This window comes from Indicator indicator, chromosome 17 (genome assembly GCF_027791375.1).
Source record: "Indicator indicator isolate 239-I01 chromosome 17, UM_Iind_1.1, whole genome shotgun sequence".
NCBI lineage: Eukaryota > Metazoa > Chordata > Aves > Piciformes > Indicatoridae > Indicator > Indicator indicator.
In genome coordinates, this window is record NC_072026.1 from 15,746,296 (window position 1) to 15,769,347 (window position 23,052).

The following is a 23,052-nucleotide window of genomic DNA, read 5'->3' on the forward strand; positions in this document are numbered from 1 at the left end:
AAAAATACATCCAACTATAAACAAGTGACACTGTCCAGCACATGGAAACCAACTGCATCCTTAAGATCACCTTCCAGTCCTCTTTTTCAGTGGTAAGAGTTTTTACTTCTTTCCCATTATTCAGCTTAAATTTGCTTTTAAATAGATTGTGAAGGGCTGTGTTCCTGTAAATCAGTAAAGAAGCCTAATTCTGCCCATGCTCCTGCCCTGCTTTCCTAACCAGTATCGCTCTCTGCCAAACCACTTCTTCCAGTTCCCAGTTTTGCCACCAGTGAGTTACAAAGGCCGAGAGGCTGAGATGTTTGAAGGAAACCCATTTCTTCTCTAGAAAAACATCAACACCAATGCAAACTGAAAGGATTAAAAACCCCAAAGCAATAAAAGGCTGGACTTTTCACCCTGCTCCTGTGGCCAGGAGCTATCAGAGACTTTCACTGAGTTGTAAAGGACCTTAAAGATCATCTATTTCCAAGCCCCCTGACACTGGTGGGGACACCTCCAACGAGATCAGGTTGCTCAAACTCTCATCCAGCCTGGTTTTGAACACTTCCAGGGAAGGGGTAAGCACAACCTCCCTGGGCAACCTGTTCCAGTGTCTCCCCACCCTCAGTGTAAAGAATTTCTTCCTAATGTTCCTAATGTCCAGTCTAAATCAATTAGCAGCAATGTTGGTTTTAATAACAGGATGTCCTCTTTGTTGGGCAGGACCTGCTGTGGATACCAACCCTGCACTGAGCACTGTAAGGAGCTGCTGAATCCAGGCTGAGCTCACACCATGTCCTGGCAGCACTGGGCACTTTCCAGGGCAGGAAATGAGTGGCAGAGCCAGGATGGATCTGGGCATCCTGCCTGCTATGCTCACACCATCTCCTACCTCTCCCCTACCCTCCACTGCCAACGCAGAACCTCCTTCTGCACATCGAAAGACCAGAGGGAGATGCTGAAGGCTGCCAAGGAGGTGAAATAACCCCTCCTGGCAGCACTGCATGAAGAGCCATCCTCCAAGTACAAAGCTTCATACCTCTCCTCAAGACAGCCCAGCCAAGAGTCAATTCAGTGCCTTGTGTGACAGAGCAGAAGTGAAGCCCAGCGACTCTGGCTGTCAGCTCTTGTTTCTTACGTCCTGATGCACCCCAGGGGGAAGGGACATGTCCAGGCCATGTGGTCCTGCAGCATGGGCAGCACCCAGGCTGGCTCAGCTGTGGTCAAAGAATTCCAGAATTCCAGTATGGTGGGGGTTGGAAGGGACCTCTGGAGATCATCCAGACCAACCCTCTTGGCTCAAGCAGGGGCACCCACAGCAGCCTGCCCAGCATCACAATGTCCAGGTGGGTTTGGAATCACTCATGAGAAGGAGACTCTACAACCTCTCTGGGCAGCCTGCTCCAGGGCTCCAGCACCCTTACACCATAGAAGTTTCTCCTCCTGTTCACATGGAAATTCCTAGATTCCAGTTTGTGCTCAGTGCCCCTTGTCCTGTTCACTGGGCACCACTGAGAAGAGCCTGACCCCATCCTCATGACCTCTACCCTTTAGCTCTTGACCAGAACTGAGAAGATCCCCTCTCAGTGTTCTCTCTTCCAGGATAAACAGCCCCAGGTCTGTCATCTTCAAAGGGTGAGCAGACCTGGATGCTGCTGAAGGTTATTTCAGTGACCCCAGCCAGGTTCAGCTAAGCCAGTTTGGACACAGGGAAAGCACTGGGAGATGCAGAATGCCTGGGAGCAGGTCTGCATGCCCTTCCCCTATGATGAGGTTCTCCACTGTGGCATCTGCTGCAAAGATGTTGGTCTCCCAGTTGTGGGGCTGCATAGAAAGAGTTCTGTGGAGATCTCAGGAAGGGATTTTTTTGTAGGACTTCTATCAGCACTGGGAGGGCTGGTTGAGCTCTGGGGTCATTGCAAGGGATGGCAGTGAGCTAACATTCTAATTGCACCCAAAGATAGGGGGATCCAGCATGAAAACTCTCTCCTGACACACTGGAATGAAGTCCAGAGGGATGTTACTTGTTCAGAGGAACAATCCAAAAGCCAGTTAGAGAAGCTGCCTCTCCCCAGCAAACCCCACTCTGCTCTGGCAGAGGTTTTGGTCTCACTGAGACAGAGCAACATCCCACAGACATGAATAGAGCTTCATGCTGAGAAATAAATGCCCACGTGCTGCTTCTGCCATGCTGGTGTAGGACTGTCACAGCAATCCCACAGGACAATGTTCCTACACCAGTGACACTGTTTTTAGGGGAGCTCTGCTGTGAAAACCTGGGGGCCAGCCCCAGAAAAGAAAATGGGTCAGACCATGGAAAAACTGAATTGCACAGGAAGTCCTTTGAGGATATCTCCTTGTGACAGGTTTAACGCCATTCCAACCCAAATAGATGTTCAAAATCAAGCAGGACCAATGTAATTATTAAAATATTTAAAAGAATTTCCCACCCTACCTTCCTGCACCTTAGAGAAGGTATTTTGCAGCTTTCCCAAACCTCACTGGAACAGCTTGTCAGCAAGTTTCATGACACTCCTGTCAAGTGGCCAACAGAGGATATTTTTAAAGCTCTACCTCCTGGAATCAAGTCATTAGGAGAAGATTTTAAATTTTCATTTAGAAGATAAAGTAGAAAAGATCTAATCCTAATAGCAATAGGGGAGAAAGCTTGAAAGCATGAAACCTGAAGGCTTTGAGACTCTAAGGCAAACAGCAAGCTTGCAAACCTTCATGGTTTCCAAAAACCTTCACAGTTTGGTCTGTTTTTGGTGCCTTGCAGGAACATTCCCTGCTTCCACATCTGGAATCTCCAGAGTCCTGCTTGCCTGCCTTAATGAAATTTTTGCTCCTTCCTGCTACAATTCCTGTTCCCAAAAGTACAAAACTTACTGTTTATATGACTTCTCATTTGATTACAAATACAACAGTCATATTGGCAAGAGAGGAAGATGAAGGTGCCTTCCACCCCATGTTCTCCAACCTGAGCTACTGAAAGGATTCATCCCACTGTGCTGTTCAAACACTCCAGCTTTCTGCCTTAACCTCTAAATTCTCCATAGTTCAAGCAAGGATCACTCTTTCAGGGGGTCACTTGAAGTGAGGACCATGACTCTCAGAAGATGAGGTACATCAGCAACCCTGCTGCTGACCTTGGGTCAGTATCTCCATCTGGTGGAGGCCTTTCCCATCAATAAATGGGGATCATTGACCTCACCAGTGACATTTTCACCGGTATTTGTGAGGCTGAGAGACTTCATGTCTAGGAAGCTCACAGAAAAGCTCACCCATAGTTTGAAACATGGACTAAATACATGATTGAGGGCTCACCACACTCTTGCGCTCATGCATGAGCAACACTTTTGTGGGAAGGACCTTTGGTCTGACGTAGTATGGTTGATTTTGCAGCTTCACCTCATAGATCCTCTTGTGCCCGCACTGAGAAGGAGCTAGGCTGTGCTGGTGGAAGGGAAGGTTGCCCTTTAAGAGTGTTAAATGTGCCCTCTGACCCAACACTACCACCTCAAGCCAGATCCTCTCTGCTTCACTGACCTGCTCACTCAAGCCGCAGTGATGGTGTGCTGCAGGCGACAGGAAGGTGGAAGAGGCAAACTGGGGATGACACTGTTTTACCCAGGTTACAAGTTAAGAAATGCCATATTTAGTTGATTTAGACAATGCTACAGAAGTCCCTATTTTAGCCCAGTCCACAGTCAGCTGGAAACAAGGTGTTTGCTATGTTTAGACACAGGTGACCCTCCCAAAAACTTTCTCCTGCCTGAAATGCTGGGCCAGGCTGCCCAGAGAAGTTGTGGAGTCTCCTTCTCTGGAGAGATTCCAAACTCACCTGTCTCTAGCTGTCCTTTTCAATTCAAACAGTCTTGCCTTTGTTCTTGTGCTTATTCTTGGTATGTGCAAATCAGCTGCAGTACACTGCCCAGTTCTGTGCTCCCCAGTTCAAGAGAGACAGGGAACTACTGGAGGGAGTCCAGCAGAGGCTACAAATGTGCTGAGGAGCCTGGAGCACCTCTGTGACGAAGAAAGGCTGAGAGCCCTGGGGCTATTGAGCCTGGAGAAGAGCAGCCTGAGAGGGGATCTGAGCAATGCTCAGCAAGAGCTAAAGGGTTGGGTCAAGAGGATGGGACCATACTCTTCTTCCAAGGAAAAAACAATAGGACAGAAGGAAGTGGCCTCAAGTTGCCCAGGGGAGGTTTAGGTTGGGCTGAGGAACAATTTCTTCCCCCAAAGGGTTGTCGAGTCCTGGACCAGGCTGCCTAGGGCAGTGGTGTAGTGTGCATCCCTGGATGGGTTTCAAAGCCCTGGAGATGTGGTGCTGAATGTCATGGTTTAGTGGTGACCTAGCAGTGCTGGGTTAATGGTTGGATTTGATGATCTTAGAGGTCTCTTCCAACCAAACCAATTCTCTGCTTCTTCCCTAAGGTGGTGGTTAGCCTGTCTGTGCCCTTGTTTCCAGTCCTGGCACTGCATTCTGTGCATGCTCTGTTGGACTCTACTGGATTAAAAAGATCAGTTGCTTATTTGCAATCAAGCAGGGCTCATGGTGCAGAGCTTTGCATAAGTAAAACATCATCAGCCTCCGTGTGTCCCTCCAGCGATCCGGGCACAGCCTCTCTCTGCCCTCAAGAGGAAGCACAGACTCTCCTGAGCTCTACAAATGCACAGAGGCAGATGTTTCCAATTTCCCTGCATTTAGAGAGGAGGTGAGGACCTGGCAGGCCCAAGGATGTTCCAGGTGCTCCCAAAGCTGCCCCAACCAGCCCCAGCCTCATTGCCTTTCTCCAGGCAGGCTGCAAGTACAGGGAATGCATGGAACTGGGGTTGGGATGCTGTTTCTGGGAATCATAGAATTGTTTTGCTTGGAAAAGACCTCTAAGATCATTGAGTTCAACCTTCAACCCAACACCACCATGGTCATCAAACTATGTCCCAAAGTGCCATGGCCATAGCTTTCTTGAACACCTCCAGGTGATTCCACTACCTCCCTGGGCAGCCTGTTTCAGTGCCTGACCACTCTTGCAGGAAAGAAATTGTTCCTAATCTCCAACCTAAACCTCCTCTGGTGCAACTTCAGGCCACTTCCTCTCATTCTATCACCTGATACTAGGAAGAAGAGATCAACACCCACCTCACTGCAACCTCTTTTCAGGAAGCTGTAGAGAGCAATGCGTCCTCCTCTCAGCCTCCTTTTCTCCAGACTAAGCAGCCCCAGTTCCCTCAGCTGTTCTGCAGACCCTTCACCAGCTTCATTGCCCTTCTCTGGACTGTCCTTCCTAGAGTGAGGGGCCCAAAACTGACCCCATGATTTGAGGTGCAGCCTCACAAGTGCCAGGTACAGGGGCAAAATCAGTTCCTTACTCCTGCTGGCCACACTATTCCTGATCCAGGCCAGGATGCTGGTGGCCTTCTTGGATGCTGAGCTGAGTGGTGTGAGCTGTCATGATAACAGCAGCTGCAATCAGCACAGGCATCTTTTGGATGCTAAAACACTGCTTGAATTTAGAAAAGAAACCAATCCCCCCAGTTTGGCTGCATGCATCCCATGGCTGGCACACTGCTCGTGCCATGGGCCATACCTCCACCAGCAGCTATTTTTATGCTGGATTTGCCACAGGAGAACTAAAATCTCCTTCAGAAGGTACCAACTGCAGCAGGCACTGCTTTGCTTGTCCAACAGGTGAATGCCACATCTCCTTCTGTCTGCAAAACCTCACCTTGATGCCACTGTCACCAGGGCTAATGCAGTGGCTGCTGTGGGTGGAGAAGCAGGTGAGTGATGTTCTGCTGCATCCACCTCCCTACATGAACAGGAAGGTCTTAAAGGCAAAACCAGCCCCAGCAGATGGGGCAGGAAGATGTGGCTGGAACTACACCTTCAACACACAGCATTCACCACTCCTATGAATGAAAGCTATACCCACCTACCCAATAAAGCTATTAGCTGATGGGAATTAAGACAAGACTTTGTATTTAGAGTCTCCTTTGATGCCTTAAAAGCTCACTCCAGTTTCTCCAGCACTTCTTCTCTAGCAGCAAAAAATAAAGTGGGTCAAAGGCAGCTTTTCAGCAGGAAAACCAATCTAAACTTACAACACCTGGGGAAACCTAGGCAATGGGGAGAGGGAGCCACAGAGCATTGCTGCACTGCTCCACCCCTGCAGCTCCTCTTATCTAAGAGCTACAGACTACAGGTAATTCATACACCATCTTTGCTCACACCTTTGAGGACCATCAGCCTTTGTTTCTGGACAACGACTCAAAACCAGGCACTACTATGTTCCCAGATTCTTGAATGAGGAAAAAGAGGTTGGAAGGGACCTCTGGAGGTCATCCAGACCAACCCCCCTGCTAAAGCAGGGTCATCCACAGCAACTTGCCCAGGATCACAATGGGCAAGTGGGTGTGGAATGTCTCCAGAGAAGGAGACTCCACAGCCTCTCTGGGCAGCCTGCTCCAGGGCTCCAGCACTCACACACAGAAGAAGTTTTAGCTCCAGCTCAGGTGGAACCTCCTGGATTCCTGTTTGTGGCCATTCCAAACCCACTTAGACATTGCAATCTTGGGCAACAGCCTGTGGGTGATCCTGCTTCAGCAAGGGAGTTGGACTGGATGATCCCCAGAGGTCCCTTCCAAACCCCATCACACTAGGATCTGTCCTAAACTCAGCTCATTCCTCAGCCTTAAGTCTTGTTCTGTAGTTCTCACCTGCCTCTCCAAGGGTTTTCATAACAGCCTCCCTGAGCACAGAAGCTTCCTGCAGGAAACCATTCACCATTACTAGCTCCAGATTCTACTTCTCTGCTGTACTTTTTATCTTCCCCCAAAAGAAGCATCACTTTATCATCCAGCTTCTGCTTGGAAGTTCCTGTGCTCCCGAAACTCCATAGCTTCCCTATTTCCTTCTTGCTTTTATTCATGTCTCAAGCTACTAAGAGGACAACTGCAGGTACTACGCATGGAGACAACAATTCCTGTATGAGACAATTCCAGTCTGGTTTTTGTTTGCAATCCCCCCAGCTAAGCATGTAAAACAGGCCAAGGGAACCAGCAGGTCACTGTTTCCCTCTGCACTTGCAAATGTGCATTTTTGCTGCTATGAGGTTGTGTGAGCACCAAACGCTTTGCCAAAGATTTTCATATGATCTGGCTGGAGAGCAAAAAGTGTCAGACATCTCATTGCAAACTAGGTTTCCAGGCCAGTTTTGTCCTCAGAATGGATCCAAATGACTTTTTAGAAGAATCTGACTTTGCGGTGATCTTCTCCTGTACCCCATCTTAGCACCCACAGGAGACCTACAGTCCAAAATATCCTGGCGTTCTTGACAGGGTGCTGAGCCATCTCATTTCAACTATATTATTACCTAGAAAGGCTGGACCAGATGATCTTTGGGGTCCCTTCCAACTGGGCATTCTATGATTCTCTTCTGGTTTTCTACCTGTCTGGTTTGCTCTGTCATCCCTTACTTGATCTGCTTTTCATCCTCTGGTATGCAACACGTTGTTCCCTTTTCCTCCTGCACTTGCGTAAGAAAAATAGAAATTTAAAGCCAAGTGATTCTTTTGCAAGTAAAACTAGAACCACACAGTCTAAATCAGGCAGTTTTCTGGCATCAGCTTCAAAAAGCAGGGCTCAAAGTACAACAGAGAGGAAAAAAAAACAAACAGCCTCCTCATTACGAAAGAGTGATCAGAAGAAATCCAAGGAAAAAATATGGAGAAAAGAGGAAAGCAAAAAGAGTTCAGGTTAAACAGTCCTTAACGAGACCTTGAAGGAGCATAAATGTTCCACCATCCTACAACTGAAAGAGGGGTTACAGGCACCTTCCCTAAATGCCCCAAAGGTTTTACAGGCATCTGGTTCAAATGATTTACCAAGAAAGACAGAGAGAGTGAAGCAGGGGGAGGTGGGGAACATGCAAGAATAGAAATGAAGAGGCAAGCAAGCGACCTCAGCCTGCAGAGGAGAGAAGATGACAGTCCAAGTGGCAGTTGTTTTCTCAGAACAGGCCCAGCAGCAAGCAGGCTGCGTGGAGAAGGCAGCTTGGGTTGGGAAACCCCGGGGCAAATGTTCCCCTTCAGCCTCCCTTACAGAGCCTGGGATAAAGAGTGCCAGAGCTCCATGGGGATTTGCTTGAGTGCCCAGTCCCTGGGCTGAAGGACTGAACATGATGACAACATGCTGCTTTCCACTTCAGCTGGTTCCAGGGAAGGTCTCTGGAGCCAGGGCAAGTCTCTGGTCCCTGAGCACCACTCTGATCCCATGCTATGCTCAACAATCATCTCTGAAACGGAATAACCACGCTGGCCTCTCACAGAGCTGATAGCAGGATTGATGTTGCTGGAGTGAAGTCATGCTGCAGGGTTGTGACATGGGACACAACAGGCAAGAGACTTGCACTGGTAAGGCCCTTGTGAACCTAAGCACCAAGGTTTGTTCCAGGATGCTGCTTAAACATTTCTATAATGGAGTCTGAGATTCAGCAATTCCTCTCTTTTGTTTGTCCCACTTTCTTAAAACATCCTCCCAGCCTTTGGAAAGTGCAGGGAGAGATGGAAAGTTCATCCCAGCCAAATGATCCATGAGTTTGAGGCTCGGGAGTCAACAGGGTTGTTTGGTTAGATGTCTGGTGGGGTTTGTTAGGAAATGGATGATGCAAAAGAAGGCATAGCATGTTCACATCATCACCCAAAGAAGGATATTAAACCTTTTCCCCAGAATCACAAAGCAAACTGCTCAATGCCCTGACAAGTTCAGCCAGCCCACAATATTTCAGCCTCTAAATCAAGCAGAAATAAAGGGACAGTTGGATTTTTCTAATTTAGTGAGCACCAAGCTGAGACATGCTGGCCACACAGCCAGGGTATGGCTCTGCAAGAAGATTCTCACCCTGATCACACACGATACAAATCTGTTTTCCCAACTTGTTACCTCCACTGCCTGCAGGGTCAGACCCACAGTGGCCTATTCAACAAAACACCAAACACTGTCTGTGTCCTGGGCCAGAATAACTAGAAATGTTTCCACACAAGCAGCCCAGTTCCAGTCACTGCTCTCTTGCTCTTAGCACTGCCCAGACCTAGGAGAGACACAAGAGCTGCATCACCAGTCCCACAGGGGATAAAATAATCATGCATGGAGACACAGTTCCTGTCTGCTCTCTTCAGACCCCACCTGAGGACTATGCCAACCTATGGAGCCCCAACACAAGAAAAATGTGTATCAGAAGGCTGGAGCACCTCTGTTATGAAGACAGCCTTAGGGAGTTGAGGTTGTTCAGCCTGGAGAAAGGAAGGGTGCAAGAAGATTTTCCAGCAGCCTTCCAGCATTTGAAAAGGGCTCCAGGAGAGCTGGAGAGGAACTTTGGACAAAGGCATGGAGTCACAGAATGAGGGGTGATGGCTTCAAACTGAACGAAGGTTGATTGAGATGTGACATGAGAAGGAAATTCTTTCCCATGAGGGTGGTGAGACACTGGAACAGTTACCCAGACAGGCTGTAGAGGCTCCAAGCCTGGAAGTGTTCAAAGCCAGGGTGGATGGAGTCTTGAGCAACCTGATCTAGTGGAAGGCGTCCCTTCCCATGGCAGTAGGACTGGAACCAGATGATTTTAAGTTCCTTTCCAACTTAAGCCATTCTATGAATCGATGACAGCAGTGAACAAAGCCTGGGTTCCTTTGTTGGTGGTCATCACACATACATTTTAACCCAGTTTTCCCAATCCTTATAGCTGTTTCTGAGATGAAGTGATGTAGTCAAACAGGGATGCTGATGATGCAGGGTTACCCAAAAGAAGGAGGATTCAGAGGGAGGTGAGGCAAGGCAGACAACCAAAGCAAACATGGAATCTCCTTGGGATGCAGCATGGTCTTCAGCATGTCTTCTGGAGAGAACACTCAGCTCCTTGATGCTACAGAGCTTGTCAAATTGCCTGGAAGGCTCTTAAGAAAGAGTCATAGCTCAGACAATTTTACAAGGCAAAAGAAAGCTTCATTTTTTCAAACAATATCCCCAAAGCTTCAAAAGGAATTAAATCTCTGATCTCGCCTATCGAACCCTGTGCAGAAGGGAGAAGGAAAGGGAAGGAAGTTCACAAGGTCAAAACCAATGTCTTGGCTCCCTGAGGAAGGTTCAAGAGTGCCCAAATAATGTGGCAGGAGCTGATGATAGCAAAAAGGGCATTTTCTTGCCCTTTTGCTTTTTTAACACATACTGAGCAAAAAAACAAATTAAGTGCTCAAATCCTTCTTATTTGTGAAAGGCCAAATCACCACCACTGGAGGTGGCTGGGTACAGCAAAACCTGCTGCAGCAGAAAACCAGGGACAAGCAAATTGATTGTCTCCTTAAAAATACCCAGAGCTGGTCACAGACAAATTAGTGAAGTCATTTTGCATCTCAGACTGCTGAAGAGTCAAAATGCAGCACTGCTTTTGGAAAGGGGAGGGCTGACACCTCCCTGGGCTACATGCAGACCAGAAAGCTCTTCCAAACGTGGGTCATCTGTAGCTGGTGTGAACTTTTAGGTCCCACCAAATCATCTATTTGTAGCCCACAGTACTGAACTGGTTTTCCAAAGAAGAATTGCTTAAGGCTGCATGAAAGCCACAGCAAAGGACATAAAACATAAAAAGCAGAGCCAACACCTATTCCAGCCTTCCTCCACTCTTTCATTTTATTCATAGATTCCTAGAATGGTTTGGGTTGGAAGGGACCTTGAAGATCATCCAGTTCCAAAATCCCTAACACCTTCCACTAGACCAGGTTGCTCAAAGCCTCATCCAACCTGGCCTTGATCACTTCCAGGGAGAGGACATGCACGACCTCCCTGGGCAACCTGTTCCAGGGTCTCATCCTGTTGTCAGAACCCTTCTTTGGGCTCCATTTTTGGGGCAGAAAACAGACACATTGGAAACAAGCAGCAATGACAACAGAGAGAGTGCCCAGTTCAGTTCAGCAGCTGTTGGAAGCATGGTTGGCAGGGATCCATTGCAGCAGTAAGAAGAAGAAAGTCACTCACCCTCACGAAGCTGGCGGGAAACCATCCTTCTTCATCATCGATCTGACCCCACCACCAGTCCTTGTTGGAAGCATCCAGGACCTTGATTACGTCTCCTGCTTTAAACGCCAACTCCCGGTTGGCCATGGTGACGTGATCCCATACTGCCTCAGCACTTACAATAGAACCACCACTGATCAGCTTTGAAAACAGAAAACCAGCAGTCAATAAAAGTCCGTTTCCCCTGACACCAGCACATGCACAGCAGCAGCACAGACAAAAAGCGCTCAGCCAAAGCCCAGCAACTTCCCTCCATCCCAATCCATGACAATTCCCCCCTCACTCGATGTAATCCAGTCTGAGACCATTCCTACAGACCACTGTTCTGCTCTTAACCATACCATGACAGAGAGCACCAAAGTGGATGAACCTCCCGGGGTCTTGGCCCTACATGTAGGAAAAAGCAACATTTCCCCTCCCACCACCACCATGCTGTAGGTATGAGCATGCACATTTATCAAGGAACACAGATTTCAGGTGTCATTGGGTTAGTAGAAGGTATAGTTCCCAAAAACATTCCCATAATGTTCCCTAAATGGCAACACCGAGTGATGGTGTCCTGCAAAGAGATTTTCATTTCAGAGCAAGTTTGCTCAGCTAAAGGATCAAACAGGTTTTCCATGCAAATCCAACCAAAGATTCCAAACACATTTACAAGAACACTCTGTGTTTTAAGATGGAAGTTTCATATTTGTCTGGTGCTGGTGATGTCCAGACATTCCTTTGGCTAGGAAGGACACTGTGGCACCCTCCTGTCCTGCTTCAGACCTGACCTGGAGCTCAGCCCTGCTCCATGGCACATCCAAACCTCACTCTGCCCACAAGAAATCTGGCTACTGGGACAGTCTTCACAGTGCAGATACCCGTTCACTAGAAACCAGACTGAGGCCAGACTTGTGTCTGACAGGACTACTGAATGTCTCTCCACAGGGTCACCTCAGAGCTGCACCACCACCACAGCAAGGACCTAACCAGCTTCCTCCTTTTCATGTGTGAAAATCATTTTATATATATTAAACATCTCCTTAGTGCTGGCAGGGAGGACTCATCCAAAAACTGATTCTTGTGCACCCACCAATCAAACCACCCATCTATGCTTGGGACACCTGCTGCTCCTCAGAAGGACAATCCTGCATTTTTCAGCAGAATAATAAATTGTGTTTATGTTTCATCAGCTGCAGGATCCTGCAGGGAACAGCATGACAGCCCCAGCACACACAGCCTCTACCCATATGCTTATTAGCTTGACAGAGCCATCCTGAACCTCGCTCAGCAATGCCTCTGTCCAAGACATGCTGGACATCTAGTTGGGCTCATCTCCAAACCACATTTTCAGCTCACAAAGAGTGAGCTCAGCGCTGCAACCATTATGGACCTTCCACATGGCAAGACTCTAACAGCTACAGACAGCCCTTCAGTCTAGGCAAGCAACCTACATCAAGGGGGTTAGATGTTTCCAAAGTTCCTAGGTGCTTTCGAGGTTCCTAATTGCTTTCAGAGTTCCTAGATGCTTTCATAAATATGAATCAGTTTAAACCACAAAGAACCCCAAGACAGATCTGGAAGGAATCAAGCCTTCACATCTGAAGGAAACCCCCTCCAGACCAGTTAAGAGCCTTCAGTTCTCCTGCCAGGATTGAGCTCTTCTCCTTTACTAATATCTCCCCTTTGCTGCATTTATTACAGATACCACCCAGCCTGCAGTTTCCCAGGTTAAGCCAAGCTCAGCTCTTCCCTCCCCTGGGCCTCACACCAGCTCTTTTAGCCATCTAGACGTTTGCCCTGCAACTTTAACGCAGATGACCAAATGCTGCTCCCCAAAGAGCCTTTCCCAGGGATTTGTGCAACAGGACGAAATATTGGTCACAGTGTCACAGAAATCCTGCAGCAACACCTAACATCAACCCCTTTATCCCATGGCTATCTCCCACCAGCACCTCACAGCGATTCTCCATCCAGCTTCTCCAACAAAACGAGGCAGGGTGCATTCCCTTTGTCTAGAAAATCCATTTTCTTGTCATAAAAAGAAATGAGGTTGGCCTGACACTCACTCTTCTTGCTGATGCCATTGGGGATGTTAGTCCACCCTCCATTCACGGTGACCCAGGAACACAGCTATTACGCAGAAGCCAAGTTTCTCCTTTTTCTGCTTCAGCTGACATAGACTTTGCTGTCACTTCACACAGAGGCAGTTCTGGGCACAGACTGCCATAGCAACGTCACTGAAACCAAGCTTCAGAGGGACTGACTTTGCAAAGCAGCATTTCTGAGCCTAGGGCACAAAATCCCAGCTCTGAAGAGCACAGCTTGGCCGGCAGCAAGAGTTGGAAGGAACTTCAGAGGACTGTGCTCAGCCTTTTTCTGCTGTTAACACCCCTCACGCCAAGGACGTTGAGGGGCTGGAGAAGGCCCAGGAAAAGCAAAGGAGCTGGTGGAGGATCTGGAGCACAAGTCTTGTGCAGAGCATCTGAAGGAACTGGGGTTGTTCAATCTGGAGAAAAAGAGGCTGAAAGGAGACCTTCTGGCTCTCTACAACTCCCTGAATGGAGGTTGGAGCCAGGTGGGGGTTGGTCTCTTTTCCAAGGAACGAGTGATAGGACAAGAGAAAACTGCCTCAAGTTGCCCCAACGGATGTTTAGACTCCGCACGAAGAACACCTTCTTTCCCAAAAGGGTTGTCAAGGCTTGGACCAGGCTGCCTGGTGGAGTCCCCATCCTTGGAGAAATTTTAGAGCTGTGTAGATGTGGTGCAGAGGGACATGGTTTAGCAGTCATCTGCCAGTGCTGGGTTAATGGTTGGACTTGATGACCTTAAAAGTCTCTTACAACCAAAATGATTCTATTCTATGACCTAGAATATGCTTTCAGTGGATGTGAGGAGCTATGGTGGTTTTGCAAGGTGCTTCTTAATACTTAAGAAGAAAGGCTGTAAGCTCTTGGGTTTCCCTATCTAGTGCCAGCAGAGAGAAGGCAGGCCCCTTTAGCTGGCCCTTTCCAGCCCTTGTTCCATATCAAAAAGTCATGGAATGTTTTGGGTGGGAAGAAGCCTTTAAAGCTCATCCAGTCCAACCCCACTGCAGTCAGCAGGGACATCTGCAACTGGAGCAGGTTACTCAGAGCCCCAGACAACCTGACCTGCAATGGTGCCAGGGTCAGGGCAGCTATCACTTCTCTGGGCAACCTGGGCCAGCCTCTCTTCACTCAGTGGAAAAAAGTTTCATTAGCTCAAGAAAGGGATCCACATGCCAGGAAGCCCCTGAGCAAGTCTTGGCCTTCCAAAATCCAAACCCAGCTCAGCCTGTACAAAGAGGACAGCAGTGGGATGGCAGAGTTTGAGTTGCAAGCATCACATGGGCTGGGTCTACTGAGAGAACATCAGAGGCTAAAATTAAAGATGTGGCTGAATTTATTTTGCAAGACATCTTGCTGCATCTGTGGAGCCGTCTGACTCTTTCAGGGCAGGTTTACAGAGACAGAACCTGACATCTGCAGCACAAGAGATGAAGAACTAGAGAAAGGTCAGGCTTAAAGTATTCTTTTCTGAGCACTTGACTGCAGGAGCACTTGACTGCAGAAAGCTCATGTCTCTTGGTTTTCAAATCTAGGTCTTTGCACTGTGGTCAGACTTAATCCACCAAAGACCATGAAAGGATTTATCTCCTGTGATTTTAGATGTCTACCAGACAGTATCTGAGACAGTCATCTGGACCCCTTTATAACCAGTGAAGAGAAAGAAACACATCTGGAGTGTGATTCATCTCAGCTATTTCAGTTGTCTACCTTTGACTGAGGTGAATCATGTCTTAGAAATTACTGTTTCTCTGTCTTTAATTGGGTGAGGCAGAAGTTCACATTTCCAACATTTTATGTTCATCCCATCTACAATCTGGCCATCACTAAAAAGGGCTAACAAAAAAATGGATTTAACAATAATCACCCCCAACAGGAACAGCCAAATATCCAGTCATCCTCTCCCAGATGCAGCAGTTTCTCAGCATGAGAATGTTGTTGATAATAAAATTATGCTCACTGCAAGAATTCATAAAATCTCAGCCTTGTAAATTCACAATAAGGAGGACTTTGATACTTAGGGGAAATGTCCCACTCATAAGAAGATGGAAGAGGTGATAATGGACCTTTGGTTTTGATCTACCCTGCATACTGCTTGTCTCCCAGGTCAAAATCCTATCTCCCATGAACACTGATTACCCTTGTCAGCTGGTTGCTCAGACTAAAGAGCCCAGAGAAAAAGCTCCTCCACACTTTCAACATCAGTGCAGGAGAAATGCCGAGAGCACTCCAAAACAACACACCTAAGAGTGATTTTCACTGGTTTATGGGAGAATTCAGAGCACTGCCAACCACTTAAAAGGGACTGAGGCAAAACCTTTCTCAGCAGGCAGAAGACCAGATTCACTACTGGGATGTCGTGCATGGTCTAGGGACCAGAGTCACTTCATTATGGATCTTTCTTCATCTCCTAGCAACAACTGGCCATGGCCAAAGATGATCACAGAATCATCTCAACTGGAAAAGATCTCCAAGATCATCAAGTTCAGCCATCAACCCAACACAACCATGGCCATTAAACCATGTCCTGAAGTCCCATGACTACACGTTTTGTGAATGCCTCCAGGGATGGTGACTCCACCACCTCCCTGGGCAGCCTGTTCAAACACCTGACCACTCTTGCAGGAAAGAAATTGTTTGCAATACCCAGTCTCAACAGGATATACAGATGAGAGGCCTCTTCTACATCCCAGCACCATAAACAAACTGAACTAATGAGGAAAAAAATTCCAATTATCTGCACAACTACCCATTTCTGGAGTACACACTAAGAAGATGTGGTATCATCATGGTATCACCAGGATCACATACATCAGCCTCTCCACGGACTTTTATTACAGGTTTCCAAAGTGCTCTGCACATCCCCAGCCATTCAGTCACAACCTCTAAAGACCCTTAGTGAAGACACTCCTGTAGGACAGGTGAATGCTGTCACAGCAGCAAGTCAGGTCAGTGGGAAGGGATTCAATCATTCAGACTTAAGTCCGTGTGGATTTTTCCTCTCTCTTCTCAGCTGGTGGTATTTCCAGATGGAACTTGGCCTGAACTACATTTGAAGTAATACCAAAATAAAGTCACAAGAAGAAGACAGTCAAATGGGGTTCCAGAGGACTCTGCAAATCATGACCTGTGAGTGTGCCATGGAAGGGGTGCTGAAAGCTCTACCACGGAAAACAAATTGTGGTGGGACATTGTTGCAAACACTCTTAGCTGGGATTGTCCTCACCATAGAATCATAGAATCAACCAGTGTTGGGAAAGCTCAGAAATGCCCATCTGGTGAATGATTCCAACTGCCTCCTCCTTCCATTGTGCTTTCCAAGGACATCAACCTCAAAGATTACCATTAACACCATTAGATTCCAAGAAATATAGGAAAGGAGCTCAAACGTGACAATTTGGCTCTGGAATTTGCAAATTCTGGACATTTTTCTTTTCTCTAGCTATGGCTTTATGGCACTGGTAACAAGACAAAGTAACTATCCCCATCAAAATAACCAGGAATATGAAAACAGAAAGAATAACAAGAAGGAGATGCTGTTAGATGACATGCTGGATCACTCTGCATTACTAGAGCAAGTCTGGAGCAAACTCGTGGAGGAGGGGAGAGGGGAGAGGGGAGAGGGGAGAGGGGAGAGGGGAGAGGGGAGAGGGGAGAGGGGAGAGGGGAGAGGGGAGAGGGGAGAGGGGAGAGGGGAGAGGGGAGAGAAAGAAGGAAAGTGGGAGAGGGAGACCTGCAGCAACAGGTCCCACAGAACTTCTCATCTCCTATCTCTTCATAGCTATAGCACATCCTGGTCAAAAAGCCCAGGATCACCACTGAAGGTGTTCTTCTAAAGTACACTTCAGACAGTGACCTCTAAAGCAAGATTTGTAACTTCTTCCAGCCTCCTGCAGCGTTTGAGTCTACCAGCCATGAGCCAGCTGTGTCAACGCAAAGGGACTTTGCTCCAGCTCTACAAGATGGGTTGTCTTGGAAAAGGATTTTGGGGAAGGGGTGAACCTCTGCCTCTGATGCCTCTGGTGCATTGCTCCCAACTTTGCTCCTGTCCAAAGCCATGAGGCACAGCTGTAGGTGAGCATCTGCTCCTTCTCAGCCAATGCCTGCAGTGAGGCAGCCGAGGATGAAACCTGCTTTAGTGAAATCAGCCAGGGCTGCAAAATGTTGCTAAATATTCCCAACTCATTGACACTTACTGGCTTCTTATGGGCCAGCTGGGAAAGCAGGCAGAGCCTCAACGGTGCCTGCAGAGTGAAACGAGCACAAAATAGCAGAAGTCTCTTTAGGAGAGTGGTTTGGTTTGAGGTTAGGCCACACGATCCACTGTTAGCTACCCACACCTCTTCCAGGGATAAACAATTGCTCTTAGCCCACGAGATCCTGTGTTGAATTTCTAGCACAGACTTTGACACTAGTCCAAAATGTACTTATTGAAGAGACATCTTCCCAAAAACCCAAAGAAATTGACCATGACAGGGGGTTGGGAACTAGATGATCTTTAAGGTCCCTTCCAACCCAAACTATTCTATGATTCTATGACCATAGATCAAAAGCTCCTCAGAACTTTCTAAATTCCTAGGACCATAGCCTCTGGGTAACATGAATAATCTTAAAGCATGGAAATATTTCTCCACTAGATCATTTATTAATGCATCAGTAGAGTTCTAAGAGTGAAAAAAAAAAAAAAAAAGCTCTGGGTAGTTTCCTTTCAAATAAGCATTACATAAGCTCTCTCCTCCTCCACAGGAGAGGGAAGGCAGGAATAGGAGCAGGCTGAGAAGGGGAGATGGAGAAGAGTGGTGAGAGAATGTCATTTTTTCCAACTGTCCTTGTGCAGACATGCCCTTTCTTCAGACAACATAAAAGCACTGCAAAATATCAACATCCTCTCCCATTGTACTCAAAAGGCTCTTCCACAATGGTGGCAGCCAAAAAAATCTTCAAGGAAGAAACTACCAAGAGCTGGCATTCAGAGGAAAGAAATCAACACTCACAGTAGTATCAGTGTTCACAGGAGAAATCAATCCCCAGCAGAAGAGGAGATGCTGATCTGCAAACCTCCAGCCAAATGAGAACACCACTCACATGCTGAGCAGAAAGGTACCTCAAGCTCCTTTACACTCTTGTGTTTTAATGGCATTAGTCCCTAGTGAGCAGCAAGGCTTGCAACACATTGATAGGACATGGAGGTGATAGAGAGTGTCCAGAGAAGGGCAACAAAGCTATTGGGAGTGTCTAGAGCACTAAGGAGCAGCTGAGGGAATGGAGTTGTTCAGTCTGGGGAAAAGGAGGCTGAGGGGAGACCTTCTGGTTCTCTACAACTCCCTGAAAGGAGGTTGGAGCCAGGTGGGGGCTGGTCTCTTCTCCCAAGGAACAAAGGACAGGATGGGAGGAAACAGCATCAAGTTGCACCAGAGGAGGTTTAGGTTGGACCTAGCTGCCCAGTGCAGTGGTGGAGACCCCAGCCCTGGAAAAGTTTCGAAGCTGTGTAGATGTGGTCCTGAGGGGGACAGTTTAGTGGTGACCTGGCAGTGCTGGGTAAATGGTTGGACTTGATGATGTTAAAGATCTTCTCCAACCAAAAACAATTCCGTGACTCTCTGATAAGTCTGCTAATCACGATGCCCTTTATTGCAAGAGCAATGCCATCGTCTTAAAGTCCCAAGGAGGGCCTTCATAGCTCTGCTGACCCTCCATCTCTCCTATGAAATCCATGTACCTGGAGCACAGGAGTGGTTTGATGGGTGCTCACCTGAGCTGCACAGACAACAGAAGCTGCAGCCCGCGTTTCCATCCAACATTTCAGTGGTGTTCACAACTGGGACAGGTTCACTCAGCTGATGGAGCAGACAAAAAGGAAGCACACAAGAAAATGTCATCCCACCCCATCATCTTGTACTTCTTTTCCTGCACAGTCTCCCAATAGTGCCTTTGATTGTGTGTTTATTTTTAGCACTCTCATTGGAAATTATACAAAGTGAATAATGCCAAATCATGGTGGATTCGCCACATGGCTCAGCGACCAAACTACTGGGAGGGCACTTCCACTTGATTTGCTGCTTCTCTGAAGAGGTGTAATCACACAAAGGTTAAGCACAAGACAGAGAATTTCCCTTTCTGCTCTCAAGCACTTTGATGAGTTTGACTAATGGCTGGATTTCAGCTGAAAGAGGCTGATTGAGAGAGCCTCTGATCTCCCATGTTCTGGAAAGACTATCACACTTAGCTGGAAGCTTTTTGGCCAGCAGGTCAAGGAAGGGGGTTCTACCTGTCTGCTGAGAATCCACTTGCAGTGCTGAGGCCGACTCAGCACAGCAGAGACATGGAGCTGCTGGAGCAGAGCCAGAGGAGGCCACAGCAATGATGGGAGGGCTGTAAGCTCTCTGTTGTGAAGCCAGGCTGAAAGAGTTGGGGTTGTTCAGCCTGGAGAAGAGAAAGCTCCATGGAGACCTTCTGGTAGCCTTTCAGGACTTCAAGGGACCAGAAGAAAGCTGGGGACAGACTTTTGAGCAGGGCCTGTTGTGACAGGACAAGGGGTGATGGTTTGAACTAAAAGAGTCAGACTGGAAAGCAAGAATACTGACAGAAGCAAGACACTGAGGCTGGTGAGACCCTCTCCCAGGTTGCCCAGAGAGGTGGTAGATGCCCCATTGCAGGTGATGTTGTTTGGGACTCTGAGTAACCTGCTCTAATTTCAGACATCTCTGCTGATAGCAGGAGGGTTGGACCTTTAGAGGTCCCTTCCCACCCCAGCCATTCCATGATTCTCTGATATATCTAAAGGCAGAGAATCAGCACAGACTTAAAGGTCCATTAGGTCTGGGTTATTACATTTTTCACCAATTTAAATTTTCTTGAGAAGGCATCACCTGCCACACACAAAATCACTTCACCTCCTAGAAGTAGACTCCAGGGCATGGTATTAGCCCTGTTCTCCACCTTGTTATGGTTGCTCTCCATACCATCCCTATTAATTACACTAGCTGTGGATGGTAGCTGGAGAGCTGAGAGTGCCAATAAAACCACAGCAGCAATGAGGAGAAGGACAAGCAACAAGAGGAACCCCAATAAAGCTCTGCCCATGCAGGTTTTAATTGGCTCTGGAGCACTGGAGTGAGGTCTCTCCTTTGATGGCACATCTGTCACCATAATTGCTTTCCAATCCCTTTGGTCTGCTGGGGATATTAAGCCTCCCCTTGTCCGATGACAGATCTTTCAAGTACTTACAAATAACCACCAACCATCATCTTTTAAACTCATAAATTATGAAATTGGTTCTGGGACTCAAGGTGTAAGCTGCTCTGAGGAGAACATCACCTTTCCTCATACACAGCCAGAACTTGGGTTATGCCCAACTTCACCTTGCTGGGCTGAGTCCACGCTGTGCTGGTAAGGGAGGCAGCCAGGATAACCAAACAATGCCCCCAGCCCTGCAGTGGCAGCAAACAGGGTGCCAGGTAACATCAAAGGGTTGAATAGAGGCCACTGCAGGCCTGGGAAGAGGCTGGGGACATTAACTCTCAATGCCCAAGGTGCAGAGCAACAGGAAGAGCAATAGCTATTACAATACATCTGTATATATATTGCAGAGTGGGGACATGAGCCTGTGGTGAACCACTGAGCCCTCAGCAAAGGGATCCAATTGATACACAGAGATTATTCAACCCCCATAGCTAGCCTCTATCATGGCAGGTGTTCCTGCACAGTGCAGAAGTGCAGAGCACACAGCCACATGGAGATCACAAAGTCACAGAATTAATTATTTTGGTTGGAAAAGACCTCTAAGATCATTGAATCCAACCATCCTGCCTACCCCTATGCCCATGGTGCAGCTAATTTGCAACCTCAAAACTCATTCATGGATGAGTGAGATCTGATTGGAAATGCCAGGAATGCCAATTCCAGAGTCTTTTTCCCCCAAGAAGCCTGTCCTTACTGCAACTGGAAAGCAGAAGCCTTCTCTTCTGGCTGACTGTAGGCAAACTGAGTTCATCAGAGCTACTGAGGAGTTTTTGCAGAGAGAGAAGACAAGACTGATTGCTCTGAGGAGGGGAAGAGTGCCTGATGGTTTAGAGACGACTTATTTTCAAGTATGTATCACCTGTTACTCTGGGGCATGGGAATTTCCAAAGCAAAAAGGAAATAAGGAGCAAATTACACAAATGACTCCCAGTGGGTTCAACACAACACAGCTACTCCTAGAGGCACCAGCACACGGATTTGTTCAGGTCTTTACCCCTGAAGCTGCATAAGAACTGTCAGAAGCCACCACAAAAGTCTAGGGATGTGATTGTCCTCCTCAACTCAGCTTGGTGAGGCCACACCTCAAATACTGGGTATGGTTTTAGGCCTCTAACTACAAGGACATTGAGGTGCTGGAGGTGGTCCAAAGAAGAGCAACTAAGCTGGAGGCTTCAGAGGTTGAGGGGAGACTTCACTGCCTTCTACAACCACCTCAAAGGAGGCTGCAGCAGGTGGGGGTCTGTCTCTTCTCATGTGCAACAAGTGGAACAAGAGGAAATAGTCTCAAGTTGAGCCAAGGGAGGCTCAGGTTGGATATTAGGAAAGAAAAATCTTAACAGAAAGGGTTCTCAGGCACTGGAACAGGCTGCACAGAGAGTCACCATCCCTGGAAGTATTTAAAAGATGCATGGATGTGATGCTGAGGGACATGGTCTAGCAGCAGTAGTGCAGCACTAGCTTAGCAATAGTGGCAAAATTGTGAGTCCTGTGTGAGTGGTGGGATTGATGATCTCAACGGTCTCTCCCAAACTCAATAATATGTTTCTATGATTCCATAAAGCTGGTGAGACAGAGCTAAGCCATCCCAGCTCCATTTAGCAGGGAGCAATGGAACACAGACATACAGCTCCAACACTCAGGCACATATATCAGAGCTACTCAATGTCATAACTTCTCTGATCTATGGTCAGGCACTGGCAGTGAAATGAATAAAATGACAGGACCTGAACTAATGAAAGCATAAGTAGATACTTTGTCCTAGAAGAGGTGACACAGTTGGCCAGGGTCTAAAAATCATGAAAGGAAATGAATCCAAATGTTGGGCTGTAAATACAAAACAGAAACATTGTTCCTGGCCATTGGATGGCCAAGTAGAAGGACCAAGCAGTGAGAGCCCCTTTGTGGTATCAATCACAGCAACGTGTTTTAAAACACCTTTTAAATACAGAGGAGATGGTTGGATTCTGTCACATTAGGACCACAAGGCATTAAACACAGCTCCAGTAATAGGCTTAATACATAATTCACGTGTAGCACCACTGAAGCATGAGGCCAAAATGATATCATTTTGAAAAAAAAAAGAGGTATTTTTAGTGAGAGAGGAGAACTTGGAACTTAAAATGTGGTGGCAGTGCCCAGGCTGGAGTAAAGTCCAGAATAATGTATCACCACAACTCAGGCTCCTCATTTGCTGCTCTGATCTCTTAATTTCTCACTCTCTCTTAATTTCTTACTCTAAGTCCCTGCAGCTTGTGGCTAACGCAGTCAAGGAGTGGCTTGTTGGCAGACGAGCACAAATTGGGGAAAATTGCCTACAAATTGTTCTGAAGACCACGAGCTTACAGCAGAGTTTTAACTAAATGCAAGCACAATGTGAGCAATGGTTGGAGAACCAACAGATGACCCCCAGAAAGCACCCCTGGCTTCAGGCAACTCTGCATGGAACGTCACAGCCCTGTCTCTGCCAGCCATACCAGCGTAAAGTGGAGTCTGTCCAGGAAACCAAGAACCATCCAGTGAAAATCCCACTGGGAAGTGAGACACCAGGTATCTAACATGACATTCTTATTCCCATCTAATTGACTTTGCATTACCATAGGTTTTTCCTGCTAAGAGCTCAACAGACAATCCTGGATGTCCAGGGCTTTCTCATTACCAGGAAGGTAATGAGTTGATGACAATTAAATG

The 23,052-nt window shown here is 47.4% G+C and overlaps 1 protein-coding gene across 1 annotated transcript in view; it reads right to left on the minus strand.

The window, feature by feature from the left end:
- The window catches only part of LOC128972769 (uncharacterized), a 206,601-nt gene that overhangs the window by 60,148 nt on the left and 123,401 nt on the right, over nucleotides 1–23,052 (minus strand). Inside the window, exon 4 of the mRNA XM_054388878.1 lies at nucleotides 11,015–11,194. Within this exon, the coding sequence (XP_054244853.1) occupies nucleotides 11,015–11,194 (180 nt within the window). The remainder of the gene's footprint in view (nucleotides 1–11,014; nucleotides 11,195–23,052) is intronic.